The sequence below is a fragment of the Rhipicephalus sanguineus genome, chromosome 9 (genome assembly GCF_013339695.2).
Source record: "Rhipicephalus sanguineus isolate Rsan-2018 chromosome 9, BIME_Rsan_1.4, whole genome shotgun sequence".
Lineage (NCBI taxonomy): Eukaryota > Metazoa > Arthropoda > Arachnida > Ixodida > Ixodidae > Rhipicephalus > Rhipicephalus sanguineus.
Window position 1 is genome coordinate 81,263,869 of NC_051184.2, and position 16,967 is coordinate 81,280,835.

General features: G+C 47.4%; 1 protein-coding gene across 1 annotated transcript in view; it reads right to left on the reverse strand.

The window, feature by feature from the left end:
- Nucleotides 1–16,967, reverse strand: part of LOC119405938 (eukaryotic translation initiation factor 2D) — a 28,406-nt gene that overhangs the window by 1,377 nt on the left and 10,062 nt on the right. Inside the window, exons 6-9 of the mRNA XM_037672763.2 lie at nt 15,444–15,646; nt 10,524–10,613; nt 7,991–8,255; nt 5,069–5,149 (exon numbers count right to left, since the gene is read on the reverse strand). Of these exons, the coding sequence (XP_037528691.1) occupies nt 5,069–5,149; nt 7,991–8,255; nt 10,524–10,613; nt 15,444–15,646 (639 nt within the window). The remainder of the gene's footprint in view (nt 1–5,068; nt 5,150–7,990; nt 8,256–10,523; nt 10,614–15,443; nt 15,647–16,967) is intronic.

Sequence of the window (16,967 nt, forward strand, 5' to 3'; positions counted from 1 at the left end):
CACTGCAGTAAGGGAAGTGACCTATCTATGGCTCAGGGGCAGATTCAGGTGTGTACATTGGAAGGGAGACGGGTAGGGTCTATCACCCGATCGGGTAGGGGGGAAGGGGAGTACAAGGGCTGAAGCCACCGCCGCAGCAGTGCATTTTGGTGGGTCACGCATATTGCAACAGCCCAGATTATGCCGGCGCCTAAGAAGCCTTCGTTAGAAATGTGCATAGGGAAGCAGGAAAGGGTAGAGCGATGAGGAGAGAGGTAGAAAGCAGGGACAAGATTCTCTTTACACCTTTTGGGCAGTAGTAGGCAAAGCAACCTGACAAAGGGGGTAAACTCGACAAGCAGCCTGACAAAAGAGCTGGACGACAGGCACTGAAGGGAGGGGGCGGGGGCTGGCTTTGGATGGGGGAGGGGGCGATCGTCGCTACCGCCCCCCCCCCTCTGGTTCCGCCACTGCCATAGCTTCAACGGAAGTTTTGCAATTACAGCAGAACACCTACAAAGGTATGAGCCGTCTGCTGATACCCTCTAAAGATATCGCGGCACACGCGACCACACCCGCTGGTACAAAATACGTACTTCCTGTCGGACTCACGCAGCCCCCCCTCCACAACCCTCCGGCTCCATGTACCCATCGCGCGAAGGAGGGGGTCGGCTCATTTCACCTCTGCTTAAGCCCCGTTCGTCGGCAGCGCTCGCGCACTTTCACTCGCGTATGGAGTACGACACGTGGGGTGATGTAATCGCGATTTATACTTGCTAAAGAAGATCATGGAGAAGGCAATAAATTCGCCTAGTGTCTATATATATATGCTATCGCAAAAAAAGCAAAATAGCTGCGGGCTAAGATCGCATGAAAGCACGGCAACAGCCTGAATAACGGCACATCTGATTATGATGGTCACGTTTCTGTTTTCCGACATCTTGCGCCGAACCAAGCAAGTGGGACTCGTGCCGGTGTCGCGAATTTCGGTCGCCGCTATGCCTTGGCTCTGAAGTTTTGTAATTCGGCTTTGTAGCAAGACATCCACATAAGCAGTTGCGTGGCTGATAATTGCGAGTTTGAGCCCCAAGAAATATCGGTCGACTGCCGAAAACTTGTTCCCTCACCCTCACCGGGAAAAAAAAAAGAAAAATAGCTTTCACTTGCTGTAAATGGGCCCGTTACTTACGCTCACTCTCGCCTGGAAAATTGTTCTATTCTACACAGAGCCATAAATAGCATCTTTGAAGCTCAGGATCATAGCGAGTGTGCTCTAACAAGCGTCGTCGTCTTTTATCTCGTCGATCGGGATAGCTTGCAAGATACTATAGCCTTGTCGACGATATCCGCTTCCTGAACGATCGCGATTGCTTGCAAGATAACTCAAGCTCGTCACATCTACTGCTACTGCCACTGCAACTAATCACGCTTGTTACTTGGCACGCGGCGATAACAAAAAACACCATATCACAGCACGCGCGACAACGAATACAGAACTACACGGCGTAGTCACAGAACACCCTGACAACATGCACAATACGATGTGCCGTGGTTCATGTTCCCGCATGCCACGCATTAGCCGGATTCTCTTCAACTCCCCCGCTCCGAAGGCGAACAGAGCATCGAGGCGCGCCCCTTCCCCGCAGCGGCCATTCGATTTGAAAAATGCGTTCACAAAACTTCGAGCCAGCGTTACCGCGACTTTCGTTCCCCTTCAATAAAGTTACTGTGGATTTTCCCTGATGGGAGCACAATTTCCCTGAGTTTACCCTGAGCTTTTCCAGATTATCCAAAATCCCTGAGAATTCCCGGTTTTCCCGGTCGGTAGACACCCTGCCCTCCCAGCTATGCCTATGACCAAGGCGTAGCCAAAACAGTATTCAGTTCAAAACTTCTGCAATATGTTGGCAATGTGGCTTCTGAAAGTGCATATTTTACCCTATGCACAGTTTTCTTTTTTTTTTTGCGCTGTTCACTCTACACTGCCAGAAGCAAAGATGATTACTATAGGTGAGAAAATGGTTAAGGTTGCAATAAATGCCAGAATAAAAGTGAAGAGGCACACAAACCGGACACAACACAGCCTATGTCTTTCGTCTTCATTTATTTTTTATTTTATTTTCAACATACTGTTAACCTTTTGCAAGGTTTTTTACAGGAGTGGGAGCAAAAAAAAAAGACAAGAACATTCACATCAGCAGTAACAATAAAATTTGCCCGGAGCAGCTTTGCTGAACAAGTTCAAATTAAGAACAAGGAGACTATGTGCACGAAATAAAGTGGTAGTGGGCGCATTATTCATATTATACAAGCGTAAAAAAAAGAAAAGAAAGATGATAAATCACAGTTGTAACAGTTGGTGCAAATACAAACATTGGCAAGCAAGCCAATACAAGGAAGTAATCAAAGAAATGAAATACAGTGCATACTAAGTTATCAGCATTATGATTAAATGCTAGTGTATTTTGCAACATTTCTAGAAAGTCATCAACTGTATGCTGTTCCAGACATGTGCGCCGGATCCCACATCACCAGCGGCGGCGCGTGAACGGCGCGTGGTTCATCGGACCGGCGGCGGCGCAGCGCAGGGGCGACGGCAAAGCAGTGAATGCGATACGTACACGCCGTAATTTTACATGAACGAGGGCTAGCAGCTGACTCTTTTTGCTCCAATCTCACTTAACTCTACAAAATGCAGGTGTATGGCAATACGGTTGCTCCCGGGAGAGAAGCGGTTTTCGGTCAGTCCGTCATATCAGTGGTCCGAGCGCGAAGCAGTGAGATCACAGCGCTCACAGCACGTAGAAGGGAAACGAGCCGTTCGCTGATGTCTGCTAAAAAAGCGCGCGTGCCATCACTCTCAACCACGCCCTTATAGTCAAAGTTCACAGTTGCTGCTTGAGTTACGCAATCCCTCTCCCCAGACATCCCTTCCTGCTCCTTCGCCCAGCAAATGACGGGCGAGGCGTTTCCTTCTACTTGGGGAGCAACCGACGGCAGGCCTTGCACGTGGGTTGATGTTATTCCGTGTGACGGAGATGGCCAGCTTGGTTCATCTCTGCTTTAGCCATGTTCCTTGCCAATGCTCGCAAGCTTTTACTCGCGGGTAGAACATGCAATGCGCGGAGCGATGTTATCAATTTAGAGTTTATACGGAACATGACGGCGATGGGGAAAACCTGTCTTGAGTTTCCATACAATTGCTAACGCAATAAAAAATATACAAAAAACTATCGAAGCAGGCTCGCCTTTTTCCTGGAAAGCTGCATCGTCTCCGCTGTAAAAAGTGCATCCGTTGGAAGAATCATATAAGCCGGTGCCTTTTCCATTGGCTTCGTTTTCACCTTCAATACCCTTCTTACAGGGGACATCTCCTCGCCACTTATTTCTTCATAAAGCATGCGTACAATGTCAGCACTAAGCGTTGAACCTATCATGATTTTGCGCTTGTCGGCTACAGTCTGTTATCTATGAATGCGCGGTCGAAAACGCACAAAATGGAGCGAAATCAGTTAATCGTGCACGATAGTCGTGCGAGAGAAGCAAGAGCGGGTGGGCGGCTGTATAGCAAAGCAGTATGGGAGACAATTCACAACTGTTATTTCTCGTATATGGACCAGTCGAGAGTATGTACCCTGATGATGTCACGTGAATCACTGTTCTGGCATCACGAAGTGCACCAAAAGACAAGAAACACCAAGAGAGAATAATGCGCTCATTGTTTTAGTTTTTTGTTGCATTTTCAGAGGCTGTTAGGGGCCCTTTATAAAAACAGGGTGTGCAAACACGGACACAGGGGAGTAGTCAAGACACCAGAAACGCCGCTAACAACTGAAAAATCACACAGCGGCGGAACCGAAGGTAGACACAAATATTTATCTGCGCATTCCCACATAAGAGGCCATACCTATAAATCAAGTGCGAGTAGTGGTCTACGTGAGAGATAGCTGTTCACTCTGTCGACTTTTCTCTTATGCCCGTGTTTCCACGTCATGTCTTCTTAACATGAATACCTATAGTAACTAGCTCAGCTATATTCTAAGTTTGCCATTCTCTTTTCTTCTGTATTTATTTATCGATTTACTCGAGTAAAAATTAAAGGAAAAAGTGTACTAACGCACCGAGATATACAGTATAGTACTTATCTATTTTATTTATTTATGCACGGTGTACTAGGTCCAAGACTCCAAGAGTATGTTATCCAGCGAGTTGGGTCGTCGCCCTTTAAGGCTGGAGGATGTGGCAGTGGTAAGGTCAGGCAATACTCGTGATATTTCTGGAGAAGAAAAAGATACTACAACTTCTAGGGAGCTTTTCTCGATGCATTCATCCAAAGGAGATGTCCACAGTCCACTTTGGCAGAGCGCATTTAGTGATTCGAAAAAGCGGTGAGCCGTGATGTCACCTCGCTCTTGACCACGTCGCCGCACCGAACCCGCCAGCACATTCGTAGCGTAAGAAGAGAGTGGACGAAATGCACAGAAACAGGAACTTTTCAAGTCTGAATTTGCATATGAATGTGTGCCAGATGCTTGAGAACGATGCAGGGAATGCGTACCGACCTTACAGCTGCGTTATACGAGCGGCAGCATTAAACCTAAATCGATGGCTAACACGATCAAAAGACATGTGCACCGAAAATCGGCTCTCTGAGGGCTGCGTTCGTTGTATTGAAGCGTATTCCGTCCCTATCATTTGTGTTGAGAGTGTTTGAAAGCTTCGCGATGTCATGATGGCGCTGCAGAATAAGAACCGGAAACAGGGGGCGCGCTTATCGCCGAGCTCCCGCTATTCAGCGGTCGCTGAAATGGACAGTTCATTAAATGGAGACATCAAGAAGAGCTCCTCCGGCGAAGTGCTGTATTTTATTTCCAGATTCCCCATTCGAATTAAAAGAAAAGACTAACGGCAGCGCGCCGTAATTCTTGCGCGGCGGCGGCGTGATCTCTCTTGGGACTTCGGTGGCGGCGCGAGTGGCGTGACCAAAAACAGGCGGTGGAGGCGGCGCACACCTCTACGCTGTTCGGCTATAAGTCTTTATGAACTAAAGAGAGTGGGTGCTCTGTTGAATGCAGGCACTTTGGCTTACCTGATTGCCCTGCACGAGAAGCTGCTGCTTGCCATTGGCCAGCGGTGTCACTGACACGCTGGCCGCCACGCCCACTTGAACCTGTATGACAGGCGAAACGAGTGTCACGGGAAGACATACTGGGCATTGGATACACAAATGAGCACAAACAGGAACACAGTGAGCACAAATAAGGAACACAGCCTGTTTAAACAGTGTAAAGTTTGATGCGTGACTGTACTGAAGCCAGTCCAGCTGAGTCTTCCAGTGTAATCAAGAGTTTCTAAACACTGTGAAACCAAAGTGAGAGTGCAATTCAGAATGTACAGCAGCATCAAATGAAAATCTGATGCGTATCTGAAGAAAAAAGAGAAAGAAAACCTGATGCACACACAAGTTTTTGCAATTCCAAAAGGCTCCCATAACTGATTTCTTTTCTATGCGAGAAACCATTACTGCCATAAAGGCATGTACAGTGAAAGCTCGTTAATTCACACCTCATTAATTCGAAATTTTGGATAATTCGAAATGGTCGCCGCAGTCCGGTCCGCAGTGCATAGGAGACCATGTGTAAAACGATTCGTTAATTCGAACAGAAATTGCCGCCTCTACGGATAATTCGAAGCGCGCGCCGCCGAGCGTCATCATCGTCAAACACTAGTGGAAGCTTTTACGGCCGAATGATAGGTGGCACGACCAGTTTTTTCGAGCTTCAAGTGGCCTCCGAGCAAAGGGCGAGCAAAGTATGGCCTCCGAAATCCAGGGAGCATTTTTTTTTTTCCGTAGCCCTCCCGCTATCTCAGCGCCTGGCGCCACTTGTATACGTGGGACCCGCGGGACGCTGAGGAGTCGGCGGAGTAGTCCTAGCAGTCCTAGGCCGCACCCGGCAACGTCACTTTGTTCCTCGAGCACGTTGTTCGTTCACGCCGTCAAGCCGTCTTATTCCACATCGAAGTTGCAAGATGCCGCGGGGAAACTACTGCGCGAAGACTGTCAAGAAGGTGGAGATTTTGCGAGAGGTTGACCAAGGGAACTCGAGCAAATACGAAATTGCGAGGAAGCACGGCATACCTCCGAGCACGTTGTCAACCTACATACGCATAAGGACGGCCATTGAAAACGCCTGTGAAGCCGAGGATTTTGGCGCCAGTCGAAAAAGGCTAAGGACAGCGAAGTTCCCGGAACTGGAGTCGGCTTTGATTATCTGGGTTAAAGAAATGAGAGCACAGAGTATCGCATTGAGCGGCCCTATCATCATGGCCAAGGCAGCCGATTTCGCCCTGCGCTTGGACATTGAAGACTTTGTCGCCTCCGAGGGATGGTTTCATCGTTTCAGGGAGTGGCACAATCTCGTATTCCGCACGTTATCCGGCGAGGCAAAGGAAGTGGACGCCGAAACATGCGCTACTTGGAGAAGCGACACCCTGCAGCAGTACTTGGAGAGCTACTCACCACAGGATGTGTTTAACGCTGACGAGACAGCGTTATTTTTCAAGTTGCAGCCAGACAAGACGATCACCTACAAGGGAGACAGCTGTGCCGGCGGCAAGCGCAGCAAAGAGCGTGTCACTGTTCTGGTCGCCGCAAATATGACCGGTACGGAAAAGGTCCCCCTTTTTGTGATTGGCAAAGCACTCAAGCCACGGTGCTTCAAAAACATTCGGTCACTGCCGACGGAGTACGCCGCAAACAAGAAAGCCTGGATGACAGGTGACTTATTCAGGAAGTGGCTACTGAAATTCGACAGGCGAATGGAACTGGGCGGCAGACGCGTTCTTCTTGTCGTCGACAACTGTTCGGCGCACAAAGTCGACGTTGAGCTGAGAGCAACAAAGTTAGTGTTCCTTCCAGCAAATACGACTGCGGCCCTACAGCCAATGGACCAGGGTGTGATAAGGAACATCAAGTGCTTTTATAGGCGTCACATGCTGGAGAGAATGATTTTGTGCGCGGGCGACAGGAAGGACTTCGGCATTACGCTGCTCACTGCCATGCACATGTTGGTGCGCGCATGAAAACAGGTGACCGCGACCACAATCGCAAACTGTTTCCGCCACAGTGGATTTGCAGCTGGAAGTGCGCAGGATAGTTGTGACGTCGACGTGGACGGGGCTGAGGAGCTCATGCCAGTGGCATTGCGCGACACTCTTCGGGGCGTACGTTTTGCCGATTATGTTGAAGTTGACACCGGTGCATCGGTGTGTGGTGCCCTGACTGATGAGGACATTATCGCTCAAGTAGCCGGTGTGCAGCCTGTTGCTGAAGAGCCAGAAGGTGAGGAAAACGAAGATGACGAAGTGCCTGTGCGCCCGTCAGCTTCTGCGGTGATGGAGGCACTTAATGTGGCGCATCTCTTCTTCAGCTTTGAAGAGGGTGAACAGGATTCCCTGCGCCGCGTCCGCGCGCTGGAACAGAGAGCCGCAGCTGTGGCATTCAGAGAAAAGAAGCAGATGGTCATCACCAACTTTTTTGGCCAATAAATATTTTTCGTGCCCCCACCCCCGAAATCCACCCATTTTTGCTCACTTTCATTATTTCGAATTTTGTTTAATTCGAAATTGCTCAGCGTTCCCGTGGAACTCGAATTAACGAGCTTTTACTGTATACATTACCTGACATAGCACACGCATGTCATGGGATATGCATTTTCAAGACACCGTATACAAATTCAAATCACAAATTCACAATTCACAAATTCACTACAGTGCTGCAACACCAATTTAAGTTACCAGAAGTTGAAATGAAGCAAGTACTAATAAACGAAATTCAGCTGTACTAGTAGAGTTGTGGATGTATTTGGGCGCAAAAGCTAGACGACAAAGATGGGAGGTTAGACGAACTTCTAGCTTGCGCGCCATAGTGCTCAAAGTTGTGGAATGCAACCAGCTTGCCCAAACCAGTACCCTAATCGAGTACTTGCAGAAAAGTGGGCGGGGGTTTCACCTCGTGTGCCAGGTTTGCAACGTCGATGCCGTACGACTCGAGGCCCTCGACGAGGGTCACCTTCTTGTTGCCCGTCCGTTGGGCCACCGTGAATGAAATGGGAGGCAGCGCACCGCGGTGTACAGTGGGTCGCCCGCCATCCGCAGGCGTCACCTCGTGTGCGGGCTGCATCCGCGACATCACCCTACTGAAGAGCTCCTCCCAGCTGAGCTTCTCCGACAAGCATGCTGCCGCATCACTCAGACGGGGGTCCATCTTCACCGAACTGCAATTTGTCCCCAACAAAGGGCTCAGTTTCTTCGGCTCTGTGTACACTATGCCAGCAGTTGAAACGTGATAGTCTGCCCGCACGACAGCCGGCGGTCTTTTTGCGCCACAGGTAAGCACTACGGCACTGAGCTTGCTCATTTTGGTGGACACTCAAACCCTGATATAAGGAACCCGGATATAACGAATTATTGGATATAACGAAGTAAATGAATAGTCTTGTCATAGATACAGTGTTACAAATAACCGCTTATAACGAATTTCCGGATATAACGAAGGTATTTTCATGGCCGATGTGACTTTGTTATAATGAGGTTTGAGTGTACATCTAAAGAAGGAGCCTTTGCTCTTCATGGTGACAACATTTAATGCCCAGGCGATCAGCTAGCACTCACAAGAGGTGATAAAATGTGCTGTCTGCTATGCGGGCCGACTACCGTTTTCAGCGGCTGAGTACTGCAGAGATTCCTAAAAACATTACTTGAGAAAAATCTGTTGCTGTGAACATTCAGCTGCCATGAGAATGATGGGCGCTGTTGCCAAATTGTTTAAAAGTGCATCACTAAACTGAAAGAAAAGTTGCTGAATTTCTTTTAAAGTTTCTTTTAATGTCACTAAAGCTTTCACTAAGACTGTCAGATGTGCCTTAAGTAACATAAGCTTACTGGAGCGCTATTACATAAACTAATATGGTGTAAATTATCTACTTAATGAGGCCCCGCAAAACTTTTTCAGCATGGTCAGAAAACGCTGACGATCGGTAGTCGAGGCTTCCGAGAACACGCGAGCCAAACGTTATAGCACAGCACGCGGCCTGGAATTTATAATTAATTCTCAAAGACAGCTAGAAATCGTTCCCTCTTTTCTCAACAAATGATGCCATAAACCCAAATGACTGCGCCATAACCCCGAAGTGCATGGCCATTGGTTGATTTGAGCATCGTGAGCTGTACAGCTACCGTAGCCGATGCAGGATGCCGCTATGCACCCGCTCACGATCACACTGAAAGGAATCCGCGCGTTCGAAGAAGAAATGAAAGTGCTCGAGGTCATGACACACACCAACGAACGGACGCACCTTGTTGCCCCCTTGTCATTCCCCCACGTAGCTTTCAGCACACTCGCTGGTACACTCAAACCTCGATATAACGAACACTGGTATATAACGAATTATCGGTTATAACGAAGTAAATTAAGAATAGTCTTTTAATAGATGCAGTGTTAAAGATAAACGTTTATAACGAATTTTCGGATATAGCGAACTTATTTTCGAGGCAGATGTGACTTTGTTATAATGAGGTTTGAGTGTACCAGAGGCGAGAGAAAGCACTTGACACATGCGACAAATCCGCTCGTACTTGACGGATTCTAAAATTTTTTGCGGCAGTCAATTCGTGAGGCAATAAGCTGTTTTAATGAAGCAATTCAGCGATTACTTGGAAAAGTGTTGCAGGGCCCCCTTTAAACATTTCACGTTTCTCCAGTGTCCGTGCAGGTGAGGAATACAGAAAGAAACTACCAATCGTGCATGTGTAGAGGGCTACTGCATTACTGAACTGTGCATTTAGTGAAACTGCAGAAGCTAGTGTGTTAGGACCCATTCAAATCAGCTTTGCAGCGAATAAAAAGAACAACAGGGATCTTGTGAGCACAACGTGAAGGCAACACTTGCTTCGTCAAAGTCACAGAGCCCCCTACAGGCAATTTTCGATGCTTACGTGTAGCTATCGGGTAATACTATGCATGCTATGAGCCAATTTTCGAGGAAACAATTTTAAACTTCAACATCGCTAAAACACCCCAAATGTTCCAGGTAATGCTTCCAAAGTGTACACATGAACTTCTCACACCAGAAGCTAATGGCTACAAGGGCTCTAAGTTTACAACAAATTTTAATGTGCTTAACGACATCTGTGACTTGTTTGTAAACCCCTTCACCAGACAAAGTGCAGATGAAGCAGCCCCCACTCCGGCTGCCCTACTAAGATGGAACAACACAGAACAAAACATTTGTTCCGTCTGTCATTGAATACTTACCTCGTAAGACGTCTTTGTGCATTTGAATCATCTCTCCATACATAAAACAATAGATACATAAGCAACACTCTTTCTTTTCTGCATGAGTGGCTTCCAAGAAGTCTACCATGGTGCGAGAACAGGCGTGCAAGTTATTTTAGCATTAATTCATTAATGCATCTGTACTCTGTAACTCATTAACGAGCCTCTTTACTTGTCCTACCGACAAGCTATGCTGTACTGTACCGACCTTTTGTCATCCGGATCTTGAAGTTCGTTTTCCTTGACGTAGCTCCGGATGACGGCCTTCACTTCATCCAATCCAAGTGTGTGTCCTTTGCTGCCAAAAGAAAGAACACATTAAATACGAAGTGAATCGAATCATAGGGCATGGACATGGTATTTTATGTCTGTTATGCAATGCACAAATGCAAGTCGATGTAATCGCAGCTTTTCAATCGTACCAGTAGCAAAACTCCATTACAAGACCCGGACATGCCCACGGACAAATCTGCAAAGGTTAGCAAACCAATGCATGCACTACCTGTATGGAATGACAGAGCACACACTGCATCTTTCTCAGCAGACAGGTGATGCGACAATTGGCAGACCTTCGCAACTTTGACCAATGCTGTGTCTGGATTCTGACACACGGAGCCTATGGGGAGTTTCGCAACTGATATGATTGAAAAGCTCTGGACGTAATAAGAGGATGGCAGGCTAGAAGACTACGCAAGAAAGAAATGTCACAGTTTTGCTGCAAGTAAGGCTAGCAGCTAACTCCATTAGGTCTGATCTGGCGTAACTCTACAAAACGCTGGCATAAGGGCATACGGCAACTCCAGGGAGCCAAGCGGTTTTCATGCTGCCTGTCGCCTCAACACAAAGTAAGCGATGAGAGCACAGCACGTACAAGGGTAGGAGCCATCTACTGATGTTTGTTGAGATAGTGCACGTGGCCGCGCCCTTTAGATCAAAGTTTGAGGTTGCTGCCTAAATGACGCAGCCCCCCACCACCACCCCTTCATGCTCCTTTACCTGACGGAGTCGGCCAGTGCATTTCATCTCTGCTTGAACCACGCCTGTTTACAGCCTCTGCAAGCTTTTGCTTGTAGTACATAGAACATAGGAGGTGCAAGGCGATGTTATCGATTTAGACTTTATACGGAACACGATGACGACGGCAAAAATGCGCACCGATTGTCCATGTCGCAACAAAAGAGGAGTGCAGGTGCATGATGGATAGCCACAGCAGCCGCAAATCAAACCCACGAAAATGTTCAAGAGTAGGGGAGCTATTAGACGTGGCAACGAAAACTATCTTGGCTATTTATGGAGATAAAGTGATGAAATTTGGCATGCAGATGTGATATGTTGTGCTGACATCATAGCTGAAATCTGTTTTGAGCTATCTGTTGTAGTTCTTGAGTTACAACACTTGATAGACTTTACTGTCATCCCAAAATTAATTAATAAATTATACATAAGTTCGTCAAGATTTTTGCATAAGGGTATTCTCAAGGGCCCATTCTGTGCCGTAAAGCTATTGGTTTATTTTTTAATATTCAAACAAGCACACAAATTTTTTAAAAATTTCTTGAACATATCGTCTTACTAACAACATTTACAAAAACCCAATTATAAAACTCTGTATGGCGTGCAGACAAATATGGGCAGCTTTACGGCACTCACCAATGTCTCAGAATCTAAGTGCAGAAAACGGAATGGTTATATCTTTATTTGTTGTGAAATGGCACAAGGATGACTGACAGCAACTGTTCAAAAAATGAAAGCTGAGAAAATAGAGCTAAAAGCTAAGAAAATGGAACTCGGAAGGAAGCTGGTTTTATTTTTCATTGGAGAAAGGCAGCTTCGTGGCTATCTTGAGCTCTACCTGTCCTCTTTACGATGACGCCAATATGGTGGCGCCGTATCAAGGGAAAACTGCAGATTTGCATTTTCTAAAACCCAATTTTCTCATAGTTTTTGATAATAGCACACTAGTAAAATGCTTTTTCTTTACAACTTCTACTGCTTATTTTGGTCTAATATTTCACCATGTAGTAAAAACATGGTCTCAGGATGGCAAAAACAAATTGAAAAATTGAACATTGTGACCAGATTTACCATTCCCATTGCCACGTCCCCCCCCTTAAGTGTCCATTTCGGCCACCGCTGACTGGCCGGAGCTTTGCGAGCAGCGCATTCCGTTTCTGGTTCTTCTGCAACGTCATTTTGACGTCACGGAGCTTTCACAACTTTCGACACAAATGAGAGGAATGGAATGCACTTCAACACAGCAAATAGACAGCCTATGAGATCCACTTTTGGCCATGCGTTAACTCTGATTCTGTGACACGGTTAGCCCTCAAATTAGCTTTAATGTGGTCTCCTGCTTAACACACTTGTGAAGGTCGGTACTAGGGGTGTGCGAATATTCGAAATTTCGAATATTTTTCTAACAGTGTTTGCTATTCGATTTGATTCGCACTGGAATTTTACTATTTGAACTTCCCAAAAACAAATACAGTCAACGTCCGATTAAAAGTGACCCCTTCAAATTTTCAGTATGCTTCACCTCATCACACCCCAGTATTGCGGCAAAGCTGCCTTTCAAGCTCCATTAGGGTCGAACTTTGCCAAGACACAGTCAACGTCCGATTGGAAGTGGTCGCTAGATTTTCAATATGCTACACCTCATCAAAACCTGGTATTGCGGCAAAGCTGCCTTTCAAGCTCCGTTACGGTCGAACTTTGCCAAGACATACTCAACATCCAATTGGAAGTGGTCCTAGATTTTCAATATTCTTCACCCCATCACACCCCGATATTGCGGCAAAGCTGCCTTTCAAGCTCCGTTAAGGGGTATTCAGACGGGGGACAAATCCTCGAGGGATAAAGGCGGAGCCTAGTGACGTCACCTCACGAGAAGAAGTCTCCACAAATGCCCCCCACTCACACGGACGAGGCGAACGGAGGGGGAGACCAGTGTTACTAGACTACTCTAGTGGCTTGTACCACCCGTTTGACGAGCTGTGGACAACGAGCTGCAGACGACCATGCAGCTGCAGACTGGACACCCACTGCCGCTCTCTGCAGGAGCAAGTGCAACAATGTCGCCAAACAAGAGCCATAAATACAATTCAGCCTCTACATTACCTCATTCTTGATAAGACAACTATGAAACACCTACCCGCCAATGCTTCATCAACCTAGCGAAAAGAAACACTTTCATGTTGCTATCTCATATGAATATGCTTAGGAATCCTCTCTAACTTTTTCTTCTGCAATTTCGCTTCGAAGTACACTCGAACTCACTTATAACGATCCCACATATAACGATCTATCAGTTATAACGACCATATTTGGGTGCATTTACGATTTTCCTATGCTAACCATTGAAGCTGCGTCCAGATATAGCGAACATTTTTCAAAGCCTCCTACTTTTACAACGAACACTTCAGACACGGTCGCGGTAAAAATGTGGCGCATACGAAGCGAAAAAAAGTTAAAACATGCCTTCTAAAGCGTGACAGGGGCGCGCGCTTGCGCGTGCCCCGCCCCAGTTTATTTGCGACTAAGATACCCAGATCGGCGAGCACCGCACGCAGATTTCAGACGCTGCAAGCGAGGTCGTTCAGTTTCCAGGCGTTTCTTCAGTGGCAGAATGGCAGTGAGGGAAAAAAAATTGTAGGCAGCATGAAGCCTTGCGGTCAGCTTTCGCACGGTAACCTTTCCTGACGCCGTTCTCTGCAGCTACGACCGTTTGCGATGAACCAAACAATGCCTTGGAACGCAAGAAGGCATAAATGCAATTGAAGTGATAACCGCGATAACTTTCCATCGCAAAAAGGTTCACTGCGTCCCTAAACTCGTCGACGCCACAATGTGCTTCGAAAAGTCGTCCGTCTTTTCGGTAACGGCAGAGACCGGTCGATCGGTGATTACGACTTCCGCGCGATTGCGGCGACCGTCGGTGAACGTGACATTATGCCTTATAGCCGACAACCTTATCACAGTCATCTGTAGATATCTGCTCGGCTGCGCGTGTGGCGTACGCCGTACACTGTGGATTGACGGCGGTACGAGCGCGCCATGCTTAGCCATGCCGCTGCGTCGTGCAAGACCGCTTTAAAGTGCGCGTCGCTTTGTAGAAATGAAAGTACGTAGCTCGCTGTTGTTGAGAGGCGCGGGCACCGAGAAACGTCGATGCACTGACAGCGAGCGTATACTGCGTGCTTGACTAGGTGACAAGTGAAGTGCGCCACACATCATCGTGCAGGGCCGCGAGAGCATCGCGGAGACGTAGAGTGTGCGTTGCTTGGAAAATGCTTGTTATCGCCGCATTGAACGAAGAGGCTAATCGCCGCACCCGTGCACAGTCCGGAGTGAAGCAAGCACGAAGAACGTACAAACGCGTGCATACGGCATACAGCAAGCGGCCCGGCAGTGACTCAGCGACCCGAGTAGGCGACGCGCTGCCCGCAACTAGCCAGGGATGATCGGCCCCACGTCGCGGTACCGTGCTTTGGTGAAACGGTGTCAGCTCATTGCAAAGGCGGTTAATTCACTCGTGAGCACGCAGCAGGCGTCGCTTCATGACGCGAAAAGGCTTAGCTTGTCACCGAAGGGGTTGTTAGCACTTTAATAAAAGTGCACAAAGGAAAAAAAAAACGGCTTGGCCGCTCAGCGCACGTTTTTAAGGGCGAGTCCATATACAATGAACTACTGATATAACGACCGCTTTTCGCGACAATTTCGAGTTCGTTATAAACGGGTTCGACTGTATTCGAAAAATATTCGATTCGATTCGCACTCACACTTCAATATTCGAATTCGCTTCGCACCCAAAATTTTGCTATTCGCACAGCTCTAGTCGGTACGCATTCCCTGCACCGTTCGCAAGCATCTGGGAAAGGCTCATACACAAGGACAGACTTGTCAAGTTTGTTGAAGTGCTCTGTGACAGTACATTCTGACCACTTTCTTCTAATGCTGGAAGTGTGCTGTGCAGGTTTGACGCATCAACGTGGTCAGAAGTGCAACGACACCACGGCCACCTGCATTCTCAAGTAAATGAATGCACTCTGCTGAAATGGACATGTCCACTAGATAGAGAGTTCGAGACTAGCACCCCAGAACGCCATGTCCACTTGAGTGCAACGCTCACCTGCGGCCTGGAAAAAGGGGTAGCACGGCGGCCGTGATGGAGCGCAGCTCCCGGATGGTCGGGAAGCGGTAGCCGCCTTCCTTGGGCGGCTCTGATGGTGGCAGTGCCATCTGAGAGAAGCCGCGCAGCCGCGGGTGTTCCCTGCGGACTGACACGATGCTCTGCACACCCGGACTGGTCTCCTTCAGCGCCAGTAGACCTTCCTGGGATATAGAGCAAGGGCCTCACAGACTGCTTCATTTATCTCCTGTGAGTAACGACTAACCCAGTGGCTATCAGTGACACTGTTACACACGTACTCTTACAGTGAATCTGCTCAGGGAACTTCCATGAGCTTTTACGATGCAATCAAGTGTTACACACCAAATGTCAATTAAGGAATCTTGAATTGATAAACAGCACGGAAAAACAAGGATGACCAAGCGAACAACAGACATGGGCACTAAAGCCCCGTGTCTGTCGTTCCTTTGCTCGTCCTCGTTTTCTCGCACTGTTTATTCGTTCAAAATGGAAGCACACCAACTTGCCAAATTAACCGTTCTGATAGAAAGAAATAAAGGGACACTAAAGGCAAGTAACAATTTATGTCAGAGTGAGAGGTGAATGTTTGAGAACACCTAAACCGTCAGTATTATCAACAGCAATGCTCTATTAATCGAGAAATCAAGCTAAATGTAGGACATGATATGCGCCGCCAGTGGCACATTTTGGAATGAGCCTGATGACGTCAAGAGTACAATTAATCACTAGTACTCAAACTACTTGCAGTTGCGTCACAGTGGTAGTTTCACTATCGCGTACTGTTGTGTGCGTTTTGCACACTCATGAAAGTCGCTTTAACGAAAAGTTCAACAAAATGCCGCGTCCCTGTTATGTTGACGGATGCCTGAATGGTGTGCACCGCTTGAGCAACAGCAGTGGCAGCAAAGAAACTGACATGACTTTCTAATGGGTACCGCAAATAAACCCACGCTGAAGTGGCTGAGTGCCGTGCCTCTGCGAGAGTGTGCTAACAACCATGAAATCTGAGTGTGTGCTCACTGCACTTTCGTGCAGAGGATTACGAGATCAACCGCAACTTGGGCAAGGCCTGTAATGTGCCCTTTAGAGCAGAAACCGCAGCATTGGCTGCCGGGCAGTAAAGGCGGGCAACATTGGGCAAGGCAAACGCTACGTCGGGAGGCCTGTGTGGACCATTATAACGTGATTTTCTTCCAAAATAAGCATTTCCTTGGCATGAAACAAGCACCATGAGGTTTCTGGAATGTTATTTCAGCAACCAATGTCGACTTAACATTTGCCTTTAGTGTCCCTTTAACGAAAAGTCAGCAATGTAAACCGCATCGAAGTGTCAAATCTTCTCTTTGAAACACAATCAGTACTAATTACAAAATGAAATTTACCTTTGCATCTACCTCACCTGAATAGACAACTTCACTGCATGCTTTATCTTGGCCAGTATTTTGTAATCTTGAATATTTACATACTAAACTTTAGTGGCTTGTGTCCAGGGTTAGTCAGTTG